General features: G+C 45.2%; 1 protein-coding gene, 1 long non-coding RNA gene and 1 pseudogene across 7 annotated transcripts in view; 1 reads left to right on the plus strand and 2 right to left on the minus strand.

Moving 5' to 3' along the window:
- Positions 1 to 3,578: 3,578 nt before the first annotated feature.
- On the minus strand, positions 3,579 to 3,699 carry LOC136661812 (5S ribosomal RNA; annotated as a pseudogene).
- A 3,080-nt stretch (positions 3,700 to 6,779) lies between these two features.
- Positions 6,780 to 9,909, plus strand: LOC136661576 (uncharacterized). Its single transcript, XR_010794940.1, has 2 exons — positions 6,780 to 6,912; positions 9,542 to 9,909. It is a non-coding gene; the product is annotated as an uncharacterized lncRNA (long non-coding RNA).
- An 11,293-nt stretch (positions 9,910 to 21,202) lies between these two features.
- SRRM1 (serine and arginine repetitive matrix 1) overlaps positions 21,203 to 23,083 on the minus strand; it is a 37,656-nt gene continuing 35,775 nt past the window's right edge. For all 6 annotated transcript variants that reach the window (XM_066638573.1, XM_066638572.1, XM_066638578.1 and 3 more), the window contains one exon: positions 21,203 to 22,183. In XM_066638573.1, the coding sequence (XP_066494670.1) occupies positions 22,079 to 22,183 (105 nt within the window). In that variant the 3' untranslated portion in view covers positions 21,203 to 22,078. The remainder of the gene's footprint in view (positions 22,184 to 23,083) is intronic.

The raw sequence follows: 23,083 nt of genomic DNA on the forward strand, positions 1-23,083 counted from the left end.
AAACAGCCACTAAGAAAGACCCTGCACTGGAGTGAAGAGGGACAGTTATTCTCTCCCTGCTCAGTACATAAAAGAGGAGCATCACTTGAAAAAGTGCCCTTTTGCCAAATTTAAATGCTAAAGTTGGGCCCTAACGCAGCAATTTTTGATATTTTCTTCTCGTGGCACACTACTCTCTACGGTCTTCTCTATGCTCTTCGCCCCTTGTGATGTTACTTCCAGCATCCAGGAGACCTTTCCGAGTTCTGTGGCTCTGTTTCTAGGGCATCTATCTGTAGTAACCAATTCTTCTTCCTACGGGCAGAGGAAGAGGGACAGACTATTCTCTGCTACAGACAGTCGCCCTCAAAACAGAGCCACAGAACCTGGAAGAGTTTTTCAGCTATCTTCAACCACTGTGGTCCCAATGCCCATGGCACAGCTGTGAACCTTTCACAGCACACTGGTTGAAAATCAGTGCCCTAAAGCACCCTCTGAGTCCTTTTGAATTTCCAAAGCAAGACCTGTTTGCTGTACAGCTAGATCTACTGTGAGATTAAGGCTGCAATATCCTAATCACACTTTCCTGAGAGCAAGCCCCATGGAACAAAACAGGACTTACTTCTGAGTAGACCTGGTCAGGATTGTGCCTTGAATACATCACTAAGCATTCTTATGCTTTGACAAAAGCAACCATTGGCCCATCTGCCTCTGAAGCCCATGCAGAAGAGGCTGTTGTGGGGTGGATAGCCAGCTGGCAAGGAAGCCTTCCATGAGATGTCATAGAATTGGGGGCCAAGCACACAGGACAGGATCTTAGCAGGGACAACTGGGGAGGGAGCCCAGAAATACACATTGAGCCTCCCTGTCTCTCTCCATGGAATGGTGGCAATTTTGCTTTCTTGCACACATTCCACCAGGCCAAGCCAGTCTGCAGCCTCCACCCTGGCAAGCGGGTGTGATTCACATTCCAAGCTCTTGGACTCCCTGCCTGCCCATTCTCTTCCCGACAGCAACCGAGTGGCTGAGCCAAAGCCGTGGCATTCAAACTATAAAAGGGCCGTTTCTAAATTAGTTTTTCGTTGACAGGTGTCTTAAGAGCAGTGCCAGCGCCAGCGATAGAGGGTTAGCCGAGGGCTGGTCTTTCCGAGGTCAGTTTCATACGTATGTTTCTTTACCACCTGTGTTTCTCTCTGCATGCTGCTCCCTGTGAGGGAGGTGTGTGTGTGTGTGTGTGTGTGTGTGTGTGTGTGTGAAGGGTGTTACAACAGGGCACCAAATTGCACCACCCACTTCCTTAGGACTCCTTTCATCCCACAAAGCAAAAGGGAGAGGGCAGGTGACAGGACCAAGAGAAAAACGAGTAGGAGAAGCCGTAACTCCCTAGCTGAGAACTGAAAGACAGTAACAAAGCTGGCCCATCTGGCACCCAAGGCCATGACTTGCCATGTCACACACACACACCCCCCACCGTGCCTGACCTAGAAATAGCAGAGGATGGTCAGAAGGTGGGCACCACTTTCTTGTCATGATCTTCCTCCTCTCCTCAGTTGCTGCCTGCCAGGCAGGAGTGGGGGGGAGGAGGGAGGGAGGGAGGGAGGGCAATTGTGTGTGGGGGGCTCCCCTCGTCCCTCGCACTCCTTCCTTGAAAGGCCCACCCTCTCACTGCACTTTCATGAAGAAGCACATGCACAGCTGCAGACTCTGCATGAAGAAGCAAACCCTTCTGTCCCTCTTAGCATCTTCAGCCTCCTTGTGTGGAGGCTGTAGTTCCACCACTATTTCTCATCAACGAGTGACTCTGCTGCCTCCCTCGTGCACTTGTGAAGAAGGGTGGTGGAAAAGGAGAAGGGGGAAGAGACTACAACGCCAGAGGCAGGGAGGAGGAGGAAGCGGTGGCGATGGAGGTAACCAACGAGAAGGACGACTGAGTGAGCCAGTAGGGGCTGTGCTGGGACGTCACGGGCTGAGGCGATGCCCAACCAAGAGCAGCACATGGTCTGCAGTGAGCAAGGGAGTGTCAAGCCGAGTAAGTGATTGCGGCCACACACAACTAATTTTAAAGGTACCGTGTCGGCTTGTCACCCCCGGAAGGTGTGGTACCCAGGCAGCTGACCCCCTTGGTTCTCCCTTAGCTATGCCACTGGACACAGAAGGAAGTGCTGGGGTGAGACCCCCTGATCAGGCCAGCAAGCTGCATCCCTAGAAGCCACAAAGTTAGAAGAAATCAAAACAACCCAACAGCTTGACTCTCTAGCACTGATTCAGCACAGTACCACCGAAACAGAGCAGCCTCACCCAAGTTTATGAAAAGTGAACAGAACAGATTGGCTCCTCCCAATCTGCTAGCAGAGCACTGGGCACCATCCTGCCGTTTTTCCAAAATGACTCTCCCTTTTAGGCTTTGGCTCAGGCTGGTTATGGGGGGGGGGGACAATGGGCAGCCAGTTCTTCCAAGTGCTTGGAATATGAGTCACGCACTTTTGCCAGGGTGGAGACTGGAACGGTCTTTGCTCTGCAGAAGGCGTCCAAGGAAGGGCTGGAAGCAGCACTGTGAGACTGGGCTGAGTAGAGAACTAGTTGGGTTTGGGGGTGTTAGAAAGACCTGGCGGGGTGCATGTTTCTGCTCCTCCGTATTATAATACCTGCAAGGAAGCAGAACACTGCAAACCTTGCGTGTCTATGGAGGACAGCTGTCTTTTTCCGGGACCAACAAAGAGAGAGCCAATGACTTCTGCGCCAACTTGATTGATTCCACAGTTCATCCCAGCCTGGAATGTGCAGTCTGATGGAGCAGAAAAGCAGTGATATAGCTCTATGTAACTATGGCGATGGTGTTGGAGAAGACTTTTGAGAGTCCCCTGGCCTGCAAAGAGATCAAATCAGTCAATCCTATAGGAAATCAGCCCTGACTGTTCTTTGGAAGGACTAATGTTGAAGCTGAAATGCTTTGGTCATCTCATGAGAAGGGAGGACTCTTTAGAAAAGAACCTGATGCTGGGAAAAACTGAAGGCAAAAGAAGGGAACGGCAGAGGATGAGATGGTTAGACAGTGTCACGGAGGCAATGAACATGAATTTGAACAAACTCCAGTAGTGGTAGACAGGGGGGCCTGGCAGGCTGTGGTCCATGGGATCACAAAGAGTCGGGCACGACTTAGCGACTGAACAACAACAACTATGGCTTTGCTGGACAAACATCACAGGCCACTATTCTAAGCCTGCACTGACAGTCATTATACTGTTCGGTTTTGCAAAAGGTGCTTTACACAACTGGGAATATGCACACACAAGACCACAGGCCCGTCTACAAAGGGCCTTCTGCACAACTGCACTGGGATGAGGTTTCCCCTAGTTGCCAGTTGTCTATCTGCATGCCAAGAGCACCTTGATTGGCAACCTTCAGTCTCGAAAGACTATGGTATAAGCCTACAGCACCCGGTATTCCCAGGCGGTCTCCCATCCAAGTACTAACCAGGCCTGACCCTGCTTAGCTTCCAAGATCATGGTAGAAGCCTACAGCACCCGGTATTCCCACGCGGTCTCCCATCCAAGTACTGACCAGGCCTGAGCCTGCTTAGCTTCCCAGATCATGGTAGAAGCCTACAGCACCCGGTATTCCCAGGCGGTCTCCCATCCAAGTACTAACCAGGCCTGACCCTGCTTAGCTTCCAAGATCAGATGAGATCGGGCATGTGCAGGGTCACAGTTGAGCACCAGCAGCATCAATTTCCAATGTTTCTCATCTCATGGCACACTGACCTCTATGGTGTCCCTTCCAGTTTCTGGGAGACTCTTCCGGATACTGTGGCAACTGTAGTAATGAATTGTCTGTCCCTCTTCCTCCACTGCTTCTGCTGTTCTGCCCGCGGAGGAAGAGGGACAGACAAGTCATACTATAGACAGCTGTTTTAGAAACAGGGCTGCAGAACCAATCTGCTTCCCAAGCTTGGCTTGCCTGCCCTTGGTGGCTATAGATCAGGGGTGCCCAAACCCCGGCCCTGGGGCCACATGCGGCCCTCAAGGCTTCTCAATGTGGCTCTCAGGGAGCCCCCAGACTCCAATGAGCCTCTGGCGCTCCAGAGATTTGTTGGAGCCCGCACTGGCCCGATGCAACTGCTCTCACCGTGAGGGCGACTGTTTGACCTCTCGCGTGAGCTGTGGGATGAGGGCTCCCTTCACTGCTTGCTGTTTCATGTCTGTGATGCAGCATCAACAGCAAAGGAAAGACCAGCCTTGCTTTGTGCAAGGCCTTTTATAGGCCCTGTGCTATTGCCAGACCTTCATTCATTCATATAAGTTCATCTTTAATATATTCATTTATGTAAACTTATGTAAATTTATTCAAATTTTAAATGTAAATTAATTCTTTTTTCCCCTGGCCCCCGACACAGTGTCAGAAAGATGATGTGGCCCTCCAGCCAAAAACTTTGGACACCCCTGCTATAGATGGAACATTTCCCTAAATCACCAGGGTAGTTAGTTGTATTATTATCCCACACGTGGCATAAAGGTTTCCTCTTTGCCCCATTTTATTTTCATGCCAAGACTGTGAGCTGGGTTATGGAACAATTTGGGTCAGGACTGTAATGAAAGGAAGAGACAGAGCCAGGGAATTGGATCAAAACAAAAATCTGTTTTGTGGGGAGAGCAGGATGGTTCTTCCATGAAACCAGAATTTAACCTGAAACCTCTCTTGGGTGCCTTGGGCTGGAACCAAACCTTCACATTCAAAAGTGGTCACCAGATTAAAATAAGCAACTCAGTCACCCAGCGTTCAGTTCCCAGTTGTGTGATTCACGGTTGGTTTTCCTGTTTTTGTTGCCTGCCATATGCATTTTGCTTGGAAAAACCTTAAAATAAACCCTTTCAATTTTTTCCTCTCCTCAAATGAAGCCGTCCTCATTGGATTCATTTTACAGGACTATGTTTGCCATTACTCTGCGTGGAATGTACCTACGAGCCCAATCCTATCCAACTTTCCAATGCCGATGCAGCTGCAATGCAGCCCTGAAGCAAGGGGACAAACATATATTTAGGAGGCCTCCTCAACTTCCCCCCACTCCACCACCACTGGATGCAACCCATGCTCCATTGGAACAGCCGCATTGGCACTGGAAAGATGGATAGGATTGGGCCCTAAGCCAGTTCAAAAACTGGCTCAAACTGTCAGAACTTGTTAGCAAAGCACTTTTTGAAGCAAGTGTCTCAAACCAAGAGTTCCAAACCAAGAAACCAAATTTGATTGGCAGCAGCTGTTGCCCTGCACATGCCCATTCTCGTCTGATTTCGGAAGCTAAGCAGGGTCAGGCCTGGTTAGTACTTGGATGGGAGACTGCCTGTGAATACTGGGTGCTGTAGGCGTATATCATAGTCTTTCGAGACTGAAGGTTGCCAACCATTACCATTAAATTGGATTGGGACCATGGCATGAGAGGGAGAGGCCTCTGACCAGGGGACAACACCTTTATAGATGTGGGTTCCATCCCAAATTAGGATCATCCACCTTCTCAAACCAAGAGAAAGCAAACCAATTTGCTTTCCTTCTCTCACAGCCCCTATTGGTGTGTGCGAAATTATTATTACTATACCATTTGTATATCACTTTTGGTCAAGGCTGACCATAAGCCCCATTTTTTCAAACGGGGTTTTTACAAGATTTATTCTTCGGGAGAAACTCCTAGGATCCTCCATTTCTTCATGGTGCAATCATCATCCTGATTGCACAACTCTTGCGCTTTCCAAGCTTCCATGGGCAGCTGCCAAACACACCTCAGGCTGGTTCTCAGGATGTTCTCCATTTCTTGCCTCTGACTCCTCCACACTCCACATTCCATCTCTAGTCAAAGGGTTCTAGTCACCCTCCCAAAGTGAGACCAAGGCTGATCCCACTTAGGTTTTTCAGCAAGGCTGACAGCTCAACCTCCAGACCAGACCTCCTGCCTGTATCAGCTCTAAAGACAAGCTTAACATGATGTGTAGAAAAGACCCGTGCCAGAGCCTCTGGAAAGCTACTTCCAGGGAGAGTGTCCAAAATCCAGCTCTCCAGGCAGCTTTGTGTGTCAATTCCTCCTCCTAAAAACAATTCTAAAGCATTTCTTTTCAAGTAGCAAAATTGCTCTGATTGGGTAGGTGGGGGAGAATATATTACACAGCTACAGTGGTGTCGAGGCACTAGCCAATAGGAGCCTTCAAGAACAACACACAATGGGCAACACCACATTACCTAACCTTGACAAAGGAAGTTAATCATGACTAAATCCCATTTATTTCAATGGGCCTTAATAATGAAGACTATGCTATAATCCTGTACACACCCAGAAGTAAACTCATTAGGGCTTTTATGAATACTTGATGTTACTTAATAAATATGATACTCAATGATACTCAAAACCTTTATGAATACTTGACGTTACTTAATAAATATTATACTCAAAACCTTAGAGCAACCATTTTCAACCACTGTGCCGTGGCACACTGGTGGGCCATGAATGGTCACAAGGTGTGCCGCAGGAATTTGGGAGAGGGCCATTTATCAATAGGACCATTGGGGGATGTGAGCCCCCATTGACAGCACAGTGTGCCTTGTCAATTGTCAAAAAGCTGATGGTGTGCCTTGACCATTTTAGTGCCTTGCCAGTATGCCGCAAGATGAAAAAGGTTGAAAATCACTGCCTTAGAGACATATGGAAAACACAGCTGGATTGCCCTATATGATATAATCAATGGGAAACAGATTTAACTACTATAACTGCAAATATTCTTTATTATAGCGTTGGCTCGGTCATGTCGTGAGAATGGATGATGGCCGGATCCCAAAGGATCTCCTCTATGGAGAACTCGTGCAAGGAAAGCGCCCTACAGGTAGACCACAGCTGTGATACAAGGACATCTGCAAGAGGGATCTGAAGGCCTTAGGAGTGGACCTCAACAGGTGGGAAACCCTGGCCTCTGAGCGGCCCGCTTGGAGGCAGGCTGTGCAGCATGGCCTTTCCCAGTTTGAAGAGACACTTGGCCAACAGACTGAGGCAAAGAGGCAAAGAAGGAAGGCCCACGGCCAGGGAGACAGACCAGGGACAGACTGCACTTGCTCCTGGTGTGGAAGGGATTGTCACTCCCGAATCGGCCTTTTCAGCCACACTAGACGCTGTTCCAGAACCACCATTCAGAGCGCGATATCATAGTCTTTCGAGACTGAAGGTTGCCTACTATAAACTATTATACCAAATTATTGAACTATAAATGCACTGTTCTGACTTTTTCCTTGTACCCTTATTGTGATACCCTTATACTTGTACAATGTACAAAGTATACATTGTACTTTGATTATGGAGCTTTGTAAGCCATCTTGGGCATTTGCTTTGGCATAGGAAAGGTGAGATATAATTTTTTTTTCAAATAAACGAACTGCGGTATCTATGGATCTTAAATTGCAATTAATTTAACAAAATATTTTTGGAGCCTATTTGACACCGCAGTGGCTTTATATTACAAGATTAGCTAAGGAGTCTTAACTGCTGGCATTATAAATTTGTCTAATGACTCACTGCCACCCATGATGTGGTCTTCCCCCGGGATATGAACTTTTGGGGAAGAAGTTATAACTGCATTAGTTAACATACATTAATTTTATATTAAACACTGATACTTGTCGAGACTTATGTTCTTTTGAACTACTTGCCTGTTCCATGGAAGTTAACCGTAGGTCAGCAGAAATGAACTCTGTGTGCCCTTAATGTAGCAGAAATACTTCCATAATTTTAATAGATCGACCAGAAAGTGCTATAAGTGCCCACCCGCCATTACACAATGAACTGAAGACCTCTTCACACTAACAACATTTGAACATATGCATACAGACAACAGCTATGCACTGACATAATCTAGGATAGCTGGAAGCCTTTCATAGATATGTACTTTACACGTAGCAATGTTTTTCTTCTCAAGGCACACTGACCTATATGGTCTTTACCTCTTGTGATATCACTTCTGGCTTCCAGGAGACTCTTCCAGGTTGTGTGGCTCTGTTTTTAGGGCAACTGTCTGTAGTAACAAATTAACAGAGCCAGGGAAGGATGAGGGACAGACAATTCATTACTACAGAGAGTTGCCTTCAAAACAGAGCTATAGAACCCAGAAGAGTGTTTTAGCTATTTTCAATCACTGTGCTTCAAACTCCCACTGCACACCTGTGGACCTTTGGCAGCACATCAATGTGTGCTGTGGCACCCCAGTTAAAAATTGCTGACTTAACGGTTTGATACTGTTCCGGCATCAAGAAATTTTCGTCAGTCATATCAGGCTCAGTGCACTAACCAGTTATCTGATTATTTATCTGCAGCTGTATATAGATTTGAACACAATCGCTCTGAAACAAAAAGAACACTTGATTGGTTTTCCGATAATGCAGGGTCAATGCCTTTGCAGGGGCATTCCTGCTGATACGAGAGGAAAAAGGGGCAAACTTCTTCTGAGCTGGAACTTGCGACCTGCAGTCTTCTACACCAATTTATACATATTGTCAATCTGCCATCCAGTTCAGTGGAACCTTTTTAGTCAGTTTAATGATTTTTTAATCCACTAATACAGAGGTCTAAACTTTTCGGTCAAAGGGCCTCATCAAATATCTGGCACAGTGTTGAGGGCCAGAAAAAAAAATTAAATAGAAAATTGAAATAAATACGTTAGAGATGGAACTTAGAAATGGATGAATGAATGAATGAATGAATGAATGAATGAATGAATGAATGAATGGGCTCAAATATTCAGAATTTCTCCAAGCACCAACACAACCCAAGAAATAAAGCACACACTTAAATGGACCCCCATTCCCCCACCCCACAAGCATAACTCTGGTTGTACTCGTATTTGGTCAACTGGGCCAGAGGCTCTCAGGGGATCAAAGCCTGCGGGCCAGATAGAGGCTTGCCGCGGGCCGCATCTGGCCCCGAGGCTGGGGTTTGGAGACCCCTGCACTAATATAACCACTTGATTTTTAAATTATGAATGCAGCTCTAGCCAAAATAATAGCCAGGACATAGAACCAATGAGCTGGCCCGACCAGATGGGCCGGGGAACCATCACATGGGACAAGAAACAACAGAGGGCAGGTGGGGAAGTGGGCTTTTCTGGCCCCGTCCAAATGCCCCAAAGCGATCTAAATTTCAGGTTCAGCTGAGTGAGCAACAGACAACAGGCTAAGCGTGACAGTGCTGGCATGAGGTCATTCTTTGGCATCGCTGGTTCCTCCCTCCCCCGTCTCATCTTCCAGCCCCCTCTGCTAACCGCATCATTCAAGATTCTTCTCTCTTGATAGGAACTGAGCTGGTGTTTCCAGCGGCACCTTTCACTGCCAGTCCCCCCCCCCCCGGGGTGAGCTCACAATAGCAGGATTCAGAAGAACGAGGACTCACTGCGCTACCACAAGTTGAAGTGATGTCAGAGGCTGGGCCTGCAACAGGAGATGCACTAGTCAAGCGCCTAAATCCACTCTCTGCTAGCTCCCCCCTTCCCTCTCTGCACGATCTCAGGTTTTACTGAACCATTTCCTTTGTCTTTCCCAGACCCCTCCTGCAGATTATTCACTCTCTTCCATCTGCACCTTCATCCCACCTCTGCATCTAGGGCAGGAGGTCTGGTCTAGAGGGTAGAGTCTCCGTCTGCCTCCACAAGATAACATTCCACAAGGTCGCCAGTTCGAGGCCACCGGCACCGTGCGACCTTGAAGCAGCTGACAAGCTGAAGCCGAGCGATTCCATCTGCTCTGAGCGTGGGAGGATGGAGGCCAGAATGTGAAGCCGGATCGGAATGAAACACCTGAATGTTGTGGTTCTTGAAATTCTTTCAATTGTAAAAATCCCTGTTTAATAAGGGATTTAAATAAAGCCTGCCTATGTAAACCGCCTTGAATAAAGTCTTGAATAAAGACCAAGGAAGGCGGTATATAAATACCTGTTATTATTATTATCATCATCATCATCATCCAGAGGTCTCTCCACATCTGTTTTTTACATCCTCTTCAGTTACTTCCGTCAGTCTTTTTTGGGGGGGCTGCATTTCCATCTCTTCCCCCCTCTACCTCGTTTTCCACCACTGCTGCTGCGCAGCATGGCCCCATGAACTATCTAGCCTGACCCACATCTGAAGAGGCTGGCGGAGCATGGATACCCAGAAGCTGGAATAGCCCCGAGGATCACACTTGATGCCTATTCCCATGAGATCTCCAGGCTGGCCAACCCTGAGGACTACATAGGAAGAGACCATGGCTTAAGAAAGAGATGGCAGAAGCAAGCTGAGTAGCAAAGACTCTCAAACCAAGAGCTGCCATTCTTGACTTGGGGATGGTCCCAAAAAGATATTGCAAAGTGTTGCAAACCATGTTTAGACTTAACCCAGGGAGCCACATTGTTGACAACCTTCAGTCTCAGGAGACTCTGGTATCGCGCTCTGAAAGGTGGTTCTGGAACAGCGTCTAGTGTGGCTGAAAAGGCCGATTCGGGAGTGACAGTCCCTTCCACACTGGGAGCAAGTGCAGTCTGTCCCTGGTCTGTCTCCCTGGCTATGGGCCTTCCTTCTTTGCCTCTTAGCCTCAGACTGTTGGCCAAGTGTCTCTTCAAACTGGGAAAGGATTATATACTGCCTTAACCTAGATAACAAAACATGGCACCCAACACTATTTATTTATTTAAGCATTCATTTATTTAAGGGATTTATACCCCACCTTTCCACCCCGCTTAAAGGCTTTCAAGGTGGCTTACAAAATAATATTTAATATAATAAAAACAATTAATAAAAACAATTAAAACCATGAAAACAATAAGACTCAATTGCATTGCATCAGATGTTTTGTAAAATCATTAGCATCCTTCAGTCTCAGGAGACTCTGGTATCGCACTCTGAAAAGTGGTTCTGGAACAGCGTCTAGTGTGGCTGAAGAGGCCAATACGGGAGTGACAATCCCTTCCACACTGGGAGCAAGTGCAGTCTGTCCCTGGTCTGTCTCCCTGGCTGTGGGCCTTCCTTCTTTGCCTCTTTGCCTCAGTCTGTTGGCCAAGTGTCTCTTCAAACTGGGAAAGGCCGTGCTGCACAGCCTGCCTCCAAGCGGCCCGCTCAGAGGCCAGGGTTTCCCACTTGTTGAGGTCCACTCCTAAGGCCTTCAGATCCCTCTTGCAGATGTCCTTGTATCGCAGCTGTGGTCTACCTGTAGGGCGCATTCCTTGCACGAGTTCTCCATAGAGGAGATCCTTTGGGATCCGGACATCATCCAGGTAGCCACAAACAGTCACAAAAGGGACACTGTCTTACACTGAGAGGCAGCCAGGAGGCTGATGGCTGACTCTTGCAAAGATGTCTCATTCAAAAGAACGCACGAGAGAGGATTGCATTTACACCCTTGCAGGAGACTTGGAAGTGGGGACAAAGAAAGCAAGACTCAGGCGTCCTCTGGCACTACTGCTGTGGTGAGTGCAAGTCAGCCTTTGAGACCATCATCCCTGAAGAAGGTTCCACTGTTTAGGGCCAGTTCTTAAGAGGATGGCCATTAGACTAGAGCAGTGATGTTTTTCTTCTCATGGCACACTGAACTCTGTGGTCTGCCTGTAGTAACAAATTGTCTGCTCTGCCATAGTGTGCACGGGGGCCATATGGGATGCCACACATTGCACTGTGAAGCGTCTGCATCACAACTGTGTGCACAGTTCCTAGTCTAGCAAGATCTGTGGGGCGGAATGGCTGCCACACACAAGCCTTTGATGGGCTAGGAGCAACTGCAAGGTCTTAGAACCAGCGATTTTCTACCGGTGTGCCATGGCACATTGGTGCGCTGTGGGAGTCTGGAGTACAGCGGTTGAAAATTGCTGAAAAAGTTCTTCCAGTTTCTTGGGCGCTGTTTCTAGGGCCACTATCTGTAATAATGAATTATGTTCTTCTGCAGGCAGAGCCAGACAATTCAGGACTGACAATTGGTGACTACTGACAGTGGCCCTAGAAACAGAGCCACAGAACCTGGAAGTCTCCTGGAAGCCGGTAGTGACATCACAAAAGGCAAACACCATAGAGAAGAACATAGAGGTCGGTGTGCCATGAGAAGAAAAACGCTGAAAATCACTGCCTTAGGCAGACCACCTCTGATTCCCCCTGCCCCACCCGAAACACAAATATTGCCTGGTTATAGAAAGGCAAGAGATTCTAGGCGCAGCACAGAAAAAATGTTCCCCTCTGAATTTTCAACTTAAAATCACAAGTGGTCAACAACCAAATTATCTGTCCCTCCTAATACACCCCCTGGAGAGAAGGGCTTTTACCTTGGCAGCTGTAATGTGACCCCCTCTAATGACTTGCATGGCAGATTTAGAAATGCCTCCAGGGAAGATCGTTTATGTAGCTGCAATTTAGGCGAAGTAGAATCATCCACACACATCATGTTGCACTGCCCCAGATATCAAGTACTAAGGCAGCAATTTCTCTCTCCCTTGCTCCATCCCAAAACAGGGCATTCTGAGAAAGATATAATTCAATTCCTTCTAGCAGGTGATGTAGAACATACAACCCTCTCAGTCGCACAGTTCCTAAATTTGAGTATCCTGAATCCAGCCAAGCTTTCTGTACCAAGTAATCACTGAGTAGGCTATATTCTGGCAAGATCCGCAGAGTAACTGATTGTTTCTGTCTTTTAAATAATTCATGTTTGTTTGTAAAATGTAATGTACGTTGTATCTGTGTGTACACATAGGTGTGCACTTATACATATATTTGTGTACTATTTAGGTTTATACTCTCTACGATTTATGTAGAGTTCTCACCTATCAAATGTTTATGCCTAATAAAGGTTTTGTTGACTGTTGACTGAAATATTGCCTGGATTAAATATAATGTATTTTGAGCATATAGGGAAAATGGGACACGAAATATGTTGATAGGAGAATGGGATGAAGTCATTCATAACAAAGGCATTCAGAGGCTAGATCTATAAAGGCAAGCAAGCCAACGTATGTCCAGCCTAATCTTGCATGTCAGGAGATAGCAATCTCTCATCTGGCATCTCCCTGTATGTGTGCATGGATGTGCCCTTCTCTCTCCCCTCCCCTCTGTTTTATGAACTTCTCTCCCACTGACAAAGGGTGATTACGGGTGCATGAGTAGGCACGAACCGCTCGCTGAATGAAAAATTCAACAGTGAAGGGTATGAATTTTTCATGGGAGCTGCATCCCATTTCCCAGGATTGCCTGTGCACTACAGGGAAGAGGGCAAGTTCTTTGGAAAGTTGGCACACCCGCTTTATCACCGGAGACCTTCTGAAGCAGCAGAATAAAGTTACAAGAGCTGAAGGCCTAAATAACTAAAACTCTACAGCTAGGAGTGCCACTGGGGCACAGCTGGACATAAGGGATGACTGCTCAAGGGAGCAGTCTGGGTACACACTCGAGTAGAAAGGTGAGCTCTGAGCACCAGAAGCCCAGTCACCATCAGAGCAATTACTGGCCTTTCTATGTAGGAGTTGCATTTCTTACCAGCAAGAGGATAACATTTCCTGCTGAACTGAAAACAAGCAGAGCATCAAAGCAACAAGCTCAAGTTGATCCCACACTTTACAACACCCATATATTTAAATCATGAATCCTCTTGGCACAATTATTCCGCCTCGTATTCTTTCACTTTGTCTTCCTGCCTTTTCATTTCAACCTTCAATATCCATCTTCAACTCTTATGCTCACTTTTCTTTCCTGTTGTTGTCTTAGAATCATAGAGTTGGAAGGGGTGTAATAGATCATCTAGTCCATCTGTCCCCATTATGTATTTCTGTGCACTGACTCTTAGTAGATCAAACTTCTTTTATTTAAAGTGACGGTCATATGCTTCAGATCTTTTTAAACTTGCTCTGGTCGGCAACCTGTCCATGAGGCTTGACTGATGATGCCGATTGGTGAGGCCACCCACCTCTGCCACTCCCAAGTGCAAAATAAAGAGGGGAATAGAGTAAAAGAGGAGATGGAGGACAGGAGAGCAATTCAACAGCATTTCTCAGTGTCTGTCTCCCATTGTACCTCTTCACAAAGTCCACCTATTGGCACCACCAGAAGTTAACTGGCAATGTCATTACCAGTTACTCCCGGGTTGGGAGGCCAAATGCGATGGGACAAACAGCAGTAAGAAGCTCAGGGTGGACGTGAGGGCTTTTTTAAGTGCAGAAAAGCATGCTTTGGAACTCTGCCCAAGGAGCCAAACCTCCTCCTGCTGTTTGCTGTGTTGCATTCCTGGTCTCACTGCTGGGCAGCAGGGCTCCAGGATTTCCACTAGATACCACCTCAATTACCAACAGTGGTACAAGTACCATTGGTTGCGAAACACTGCAGTAGATTGCTAGAGTATGACACTCTAGCCCACCAGTCTCTCATCGGCACCTCCTCTTCTGTTGCACCTCTTTTTTCAACCTAGACAGTGAGAATAAGAGCAATAGGGGCTGGTGAACCAGCTAGTAAGGGATGGCACATGATGCTGGGATGGCTTCAGGTGCTGGGAGATCTTTGGCCAATTCTGACACAATTATTCCTACCTTGGCTCAACGATCTCCGACACTCTTTCTCTCGATACCGAACTAAACAAACGCATCGGTAAAGCAGCTACCACGTTTTCCAGACTCACAAAGAGAGTCTGGTCCAACAAGAAGCTGACGGAACATACCAAGATCCAGGTCTACAGAGCTTGCGTCCTGAGTACACTTCTGTACTGCAGCGAGTCATGGACTCTTCACTCACAACAGGAGAGGAAACTGAATGCTTTCCACATGCACTGCCTCCGACGTATTCTCGGCATCACCTGGCAGGACAAAGTTTCAAACAACACAGTCCTGGAACGTGCTGGAATCCCTAGCATGTATGCACTACTGAAACAGAGACGCCTGCGTTGGCTTGGTCATGTCGTGAGAATGGATGATGGCCGGATCCCAAAGGATCTCCTCTATGGAGAACTCGTGCAAGGAAAGCGCCCTACAGGTAGACCACAGCTGCGATACAAGGACATCTGCAAGAGGGATCTGAAGGCCTTAGGAGTGGACCTCAACAAGTGGGAAACCCTGGCCTCTGAGCGGCCCGCTTGGAGGCAGGCTGTGCAACATGGCCTTTCCCAGTTTGAAGAGACACTTGGCCAACAGTCTGAGGCTAAGAGGCAAAGAAGGAAGGCCCATAGCCAGGGAGACAGGCCAGGGACAGACTGCACTTGCTCCCAGTGTGGAAGGGATTGTCACTCCCGAATCGGCCTTTTCAGCCACACTAGACGCTGTTCCAGAACCACCTTTCAGAGCGTGATACCATAGTCTTTCGAGACTGAAGGTTGCCAACTAACTAACTATTCCTAGCAGCTTTCAAGACTGACACTTATGCATTCATTTTAAAAGAACCATCCAAATCTTTCACTGCAGGCCCCTACACATATGGCATCCCACTTCAGTTATAACTACCTTGTTGACTCCGTCCAGAGAACTGTGAGGGTACAACCTCAAAGTATCTCTTAAAAATCCCTCAGTAGCAATTCTCTGGCTCTAGTTCTTTCAGAGGCTCTGCATCATCTGTCTTTAATTGCTTACACAGTCCTGGTTCAACTCAGCAGCCAACCTTCAGGAAAGCTAGAACATTGCACAGTTGGTGGCTTCCAATTAAGTGAAACCAGAAACAGGTTGGGATCACGTGGCTTGTACTTAAAGCCAAGCCACAGACGTCCTCCACTGAAGTGAGTTTTGAGCACTCAGACAGCTGTACAGGCACAGTTTCTTTTCAGTCGGGTGTAGCTACCATTTTCCAGAGAAGAAACGGAACATAAACTACCAATGCATTGTAAAAGCAAGGTTCCCGAGCAAGGCGGTTTGGAAATAAAACTTGCTGCTTGTTAGCTTCTGGGCAGAGACGCCAGTTGGGTTTGCATCACCCAGTGTGACAGCTCAATGCGTTACCCCCATGATGGACCTCCTCCCATACCAGACCATAGTGAATAAATTACAGTATCATATGCACAACCTAAAGGCAGTGGCATCCGTAGGGTTGGTGTCACTCTCGTTCACTTTATTTAATATATCAACAGTCCAGATCACCCAACAAATCAGTAACCAACAAAAAAGCAGTGGGCAAATTGATGACACTCACACAACTGAATATGAGCTCTGATGTAAGGAAATGAGAGCAGACTCATAGTAACACCTGATTGGGTTCCCTGCAGTGTCTGTCATAACACCACCTGGTTGGCTCTCAGAACCATCAGTCTCATTGGTCAATTTTGAGTTAAGGACATCTAATTTTAGTGACATAAGGTAAGGCAGTTCTGTTTTCTTTTGCTTGTTGTTTGGCCATGCCTTTCGATAGAATACAGATAATTCAATCATTACATTCTACATGAAATTACAGTTCCAATGATATAACACATGGCATATGGTATTCATAAATACAAATTTTCGAAAAGGTTTCCAAAATTTTGGCCACTAGTGGTGTCACCTCCCTGAGGGTGTCACCTGGTGCAGTCCATATACCCCTCAACCCTTTAGTGACACCACTGCTTCTGGACGCAACTCGAGATGATGATAATGATATTATTATTATTATTATTAAAAACTAGGTATTTATATACCACCTTTCTGGTCATCGGATTACTCTTCTGACTTTATTCAAGGCAGTTTATATAGGCAGGTGTTTCTAAATCCCTCAAGGGGTTTTTTACAATCATAGAGTTTCTCTCTTTCAAGAACCAGCATTTCAGAATGGATCTTCCTGGTTTGGTCTCACTTCTGGCCTCCAGTTCTCCCACGCAGGCTGACAAGCAGCTCTAACTCTCACATGGAGGGCAGCCAAGATGCTTCTTGCTCACAGCAAGAGCAGGTGGAATCACTCAGCTTGGCTTGTCAGCTGCTTCAAGGTCTCACCATTCTCAGCCGTTCAGGGAGCTGCCGGTGTGCTCGAACTGGTGATCTTCTGGCTAACGGAGGCTCTACCCTCTAGACCAGACCTCCTGCCCTCCAGCATGAGATGCTGCCCATGACCTATAAAAAGATATTGCATGACACATGCAAAGCCTACCTCAAGGAGCAATTCCTCCTGACACCAACCACCTGTGTCCCATTCACAACTACCGGAGAGATGTGCTCCAGGAGTCATCAGACCTGTTAGATTGCAGGTCAGTTCCCCATATGGGGAAGTGGTAGGTCTAAAAATAAATCACCAGAAGACCAAAATGATACTTAAAAATACAAAAGACAATGATATGGAACGATTAAAAGAATTTGGACCACAAATAACAAAGTAAAATATTTAGGAATTATAATTACCAAAAAGACAAGTACATTAATGGAAGACAACTATATTAAATTAATGAAAGAAATAAGAAGTTTTGGAGAAATATAATAAATTGCAACTATCCCTAATGGGAAGCTCTATTGAAAATGAAAATATTACCAAAATTAATGTTTTTATTCCAGACTATTCTGATTATTTTGAAGAGAACTTTTTTTGAAGAAATGAATAAAATTACTACAAAATGCATCTGGCAAGCTAAAAAACCGAGAATAAGACTGAAATTATTTCAAGAGGATAAAAAAAGAGCAGGATTCAGATTACCAGAGTGGGAATTATATTATCAAGCAGCAGCCTTAAACTGGATAAAAGATTGGGGACTCATACCAAATCCCAAAATTTTAATATTAGAAGCACATGATCTACAAATAGGCTGGCAAACAGCGTGGATATTTTAGACAAAACATTTTAAGATCTTTAATTTGGATATGGGAACAGATAAAATAGAAAATATACTCTAAATTACTCAGATGAATAAAAACACTTGAAATAACAACTAATCCAAACTGGATTAAAACAGACCAAAATAAATCATACAGCGATCTGCTGAATATTAAAGGAGAGATCCTAAGTAAGCCTGAGTTAGAAGAGAAAGGAATAAAATTGGACTGGTAGAACAAAATGCAAATAAGAACAAGATTACAAGAAGACCAAAAAACAGGTTTTTATGAAGATATAAGTTTTGATAAAATATTTTTGATTGATGAGGTGAAGTATATAAAAAAATGTACAATTTTCTCCTTGAGATAAGAATGGAGGATGAGACAGTTAAAGATGCAATGGTGTGCTGGGCAAAAATTTTTGGATATATCGATGGATGACTGGAAACAAATTTGGAATATAAATATTAAGATAACTAAAGCAGTGTCTTTTAAAGAGAATTTATATAAAATGTTTTATAGATGGTATTTAACTCCAGAGAAATTAGCAAAAATGTATTCTGGGTCATCAGATAAGTGTTGGAAATGTAAAGAGGTTGAAGGAACCTTTTATCATATGTGGTGGACATGTAAAAAATCAAAGAAATACTGGAAAATGATACATAAATTGTTGCAAGAGATACTGAATTGTGTATTACCATTCAAACAAGAAATATTCCTCCTAAATGTGACCTCAGACATTAAAGACCAATGTAAGAAATACCTTATTGTACATATTGCTACAGCAGCAAGAATATTGTTTGCGTAAAAATGGAAATCTACAGATGTGCCAACTAGAGAAAATTTAATAGACAAAATTTATGAAATAGCAGAAATGGAAGTTTTAACAGAAAGAATGAAAGAGAGATTTAGGTAGAGTAAGAAAATATTGGAAGCCTTTTTATGACTGGATGGATAATTTTAGTTAAACAATATTGAGTGTTTAGATAAACCTGATTGCTTTTTCTTTTTTTTTTTGAATAATGTATTTTGTAATCTAGGGCCAATACTCTCATGTGTAACCTATGTAGTACCAGCCCCAAGTATAACCCATTTTCCTTACCTGTATCTGTAATAAATAAATAAAATATTTAATTAAAAAAAAGATTGCAGGTCAGGGCATCCCACTACTAGCCTCTCCACTGCCTCCCAAAGAAAGCCTGCCAGACTGCACAGTTGTGGAGGAGGAATTACTTCAGAATCAGGTATATACTTTCACATGGACTTTGATATATACTTTGGCATTCAGTTCCCAATTCAGTTCCCATGTAAAGAGTTTCTAGGCAGAACTAGAGAAGCCTAGTTGGGGGGAGAAGCCTCTGCCTGAAATCTGAGATGTTGCTGGGCTGGACAGACTGTACTGGGCTAGATGGCAGGGGAAGAGCGCAGAAAAACTGATTTGGAAGACCCTCCAAAGTGTGGTGACTAAGACTGAGCTATAAAGAAGGCAGGTCCTGGTGAAATTTCACTTGCCTCAAACTTAGGCAAGTTTCTCCCTCTCTGTCTCACATCTGCAAACTGAGGTTAATGCAGACCCTCTCTTACGGGACTGTTCCATGTGCTAGATCAGCACATTTCCCACACTCTAGCTGACAAATGTGATATTTGAGCATATTTCAGTGCACACCTCCTACTACCATTTTATAACTTGTTCATAGAGGATGTATATTTAGAAATAAGCTTTTTAAAATTAGCCCTTTATCGGTCTGGTTTTCAAGTAGACCGTGCATCTTTTCATACTTGCCACTTGACCTATCATGCCCCCTACCGATCACCAGCTGCTATTGCAAACTAAATGACTGTAGATTAGAACTTCCAGCTAATGGCCAGTGAAGCAATTGATCAGTTCAGAGGGGCTATAACGAGAGACACATGGCCAAATCCTATCCAACTTTCCAGCACTGATGTAGCGGTTCCAAGGGGACATGCACTGCATCCTACCATGGGGTAGTCATGGAGGCCTCCTCAAGGTAAGAGAATGTTTGTTCCCTTACCTTGGGGATGCATTTTGGCTGCATCAAAGTTGGAAATTTGGATAGGATTGGGCCCATACTCTGCTCAGACTTGATACCTCACTCCGACCACAAGGCTTGCAAAGACAATAATCACTGTGATATGATATGAAGCACCCCTGGAGATTCAAAACTAGACACCCGAACATTGTCTAGAAGCACCAGAAGACTTGCTTGAGGGGGGTGGCTTTAAATGGCTGAGAGATTTTACATGAATAGCTTATATGGGTATCATTTTACCTGAACTGAGCTGCTAAGTGTGTTTCTGCCCTGAGCCCTCAAGAGGCAGGTGAAAATACATTTCTATAACCAATTCAAGAACTAAATATGTACAACATACCCAGGCCCCAAGGTCTGCCAGACATGCTCTGTCTATCCCATTAATTTGTACAGGAGCATGTTTTTCTCAGCTGATATAGTAATGAATTGTCTAGAATTTCAGCAACCATGTCATAGTTATGCTTTGTTTAGACATATAAAGAAAGAGTACAAAGGATACGTGTGCCGGTTCACTATGTACACCACACTACAGTGGGGTCTATGGAAGTGGAGAGCGAGTGAGCATTCAAAGAGATTGGCACAATCAGGAAGGGGGTAGCACCAGGTGGGCACTGGACACCCTACGTCACACTCCACTTTCTCCCACGATGCATGCATGCACACATAGAGAGCCCCTACCCCCAGCAGAGCTGGAAGCTAGCACCGAAGGAAGCAAATTGTCATCCTCTCCCCAGGGATGACAACAGAACAAGTAACTCCATCACTGCCCTATGTAGAAAGTGGGTAAGTGGAAGACTTTAGGGTTCAGCTTACCCAACTGGTTGACCTTAGACACTGCCTGTGGGGGCAGGAAAAAGAGAACATTGTTCTGTGCAATGGGCTCCAAGCCTAGGTTGAGAAGAGGAAGCCTCTGGAAGGCCTGACTCCCACCCCACTAGAAGTACTTAAACAGCCACTCAAGAAACTTTCTACCATTCTGAAACCTCCTCAGCAAAGGAATGGAAGCTATGAATAGAGATAACATAGCAGAGAGTGACCCCTCCAGCATTCCTAGCCTGTCTGTGAACTTGTAAAATCAGCAACTCGTCTTTAGTCCCGACTGTTGCAGCCATCAGCTCGATATTTGTGGGCTCTAGAACCCCCATGTTCATGGAGCTCTGCCGTTCATAACAGTGCAGGGGAAAGTTCAGCATACAGAAAAGGATGCATATGTGACAGTGGCCTCTCGGCCGGGAGAGGGAAAGCCTGACAAAACACACCCCCCAACAACTTGTGTATTGACACAGAATGTTGGGGCTTCTATGGTTACCTGCTTACCCCCGACGATCTTCAGGCACAGTCCAAACATAGCAGTTTTTTGCAAAATAAGAACATTGGCTTTTTTGAAACCAGGGGCAGGGAAGAGACAAATAGAAAGGAGGTGATATACAACAGTTGCATTTTAATAAATCACCCAGATTCATTAAATTTAGAAATTCTGTTTAATTCACAAGCTTTATAATTGCTTTAGTTTAAAAAAAAAAAACAACCCAAAAACAAAACCCAGTGAGAACATGACAATATCCAAAATTCAGGTCCTCCAGGCTTTCAGAAATCACAGTTCCGAAAGTTAAACACTATTCCGAAGACCCACAAGAAGACAAAAAAAAGCAACAGAACAAAAAAACACACCTATGAATGGGGCAACGACAATATTTCACAGAACAAAACTGTTATGCCAAAAATTTGCTGAATCTGCCAATCATGGGGACTGCTTTAAAAAATTAAAAAAAAAAAAAGACAAACAGAAGGGGGAGGGGAGGAAGTAAAAGTACAAGATGAAATTCCAGTGTGCACCTTCTTCAATTCTAAACCTGGCCTGCAGCAGGCTATACAGGCAAGCCACAGAGAAACCTGGCTATTGGCAAGTATTTCTACATCCTCTCTTTTTTCCTCCGCAGAAAAGTGGCTTCCCTCTGTGTACAGACCACAATGGCTTGGGGAAGAAATCCATCATCAGCATTTGCACGGTGGTATTTTGAAGGAACCGTGGGGTCTGACAGCCTCATTTTAAAACCCCTGGGTGAGGGGAGTGGGGGAACTCTTACCGCATCAAAAACAGAAATCCTAGTGAAGCAACGTCAGCAGTCAAATAGGGGGTCACTAGTACACTGTGAACGTTTTTTCTTCTTTTTTTATGAAGATCCATGCCTTTTTTTTTAAACACATGGCGAACTTCAACCTAGCAATTATTACAACCAATGTTAAAGTCTAAAGCTCAAACACGTTTTAGCAATTTGAAACTGAAGTCTGAGTACAAACCAAATGAAATGTACATTATATCAAACACTGCTTCAGCCTAAGATGGTGGAGATGCTTGGGCTTTCCTCATCGACCTCAAGGCCTTCTCACGCAGATGCTTTTCCAAATCATCCAGATTATCTTCTGCTTCGCTCTCAGTCTCCTTAACAGAATGGAAAATCAACAGTCACTTCTACAGTCACAGAGTAGGAGCCGGAGTTAGAAGCCCAAGTGGTACCAACGCAAGATTCCTAGATCACTAGACTAGGAGCGCCAGCTTCAGGAATTGCACTTTTGAGAAATTTAGATACATGCTGTAAAACCAGGAACTAGATGCAAAGATTCATATTCAGAAACAATTTCCTATTTGTAAGCAAGTACAGAAGAATTTTACACATTTTCCTAGGAGCTACTTATATATGGCCTGCCTCAGAGCACAGCAGCCACCAGAACGCCTGGGATGGGGTAAGGACTGTTGTCATCTCACTCGCCTGACCAGTATTCCAGGCTGCTACTCTTTCCAGTTGCTGTGTGAGGAAGAAGAGGTGACAGCCAGGGGCCACACTAAGATGTGCAGCCCAACGAACACAGTATTACACAGCTGTTTTAATGCAAGCAAACCACTCTGAAAAGATCTTGACCTGAAGAAGTGGGATACAACTAAAAGTAACTAAGAGGGCGGGACGTGATCTCTTTCTCATAGAATCTTTCAAAGGTAAACTACATAGGAAACTACATTCCAGACCTGAAATCAAACAGCACAGAACACAACTCTACACAATGAACTGTACACAGCTATGCCTCATTCCCCTTCAGCAGACACGCCAAACAGAAAGGTCTCTCCAGCGACAGAACTAGACTTAGTAAGGCCCTAAACTATATAAAGCTTGGAGGCCCCTGGTTAAAAAATTGGAGGCCCCCTTTTAAAAAATTATACCAAAGTCTGCTGCACAAGCCACTTTAAAAAAGTCTACATATACATATATTACACACACACACACCTCTCGCTCTAGCACACAGTTTTAAAAGCCCCCCCCCCCCAAAAAAAAAAATCCTGAATTTT

The sequence above is a fragment of the Tiliqua scincoides genome, chromosome 10, assembly GCF_035046505.1.
Source record: "Tiliqua scincoides isolate rTilSci1 chromosome 10, rTilSci1.hap2, whole genome shotgun sequence".
NCBI lineage: Eukaryota > Metazoa > Chordata > Lepidosauria > Squamata > Scincidae > Tiliqua > Tiliqua scincoides.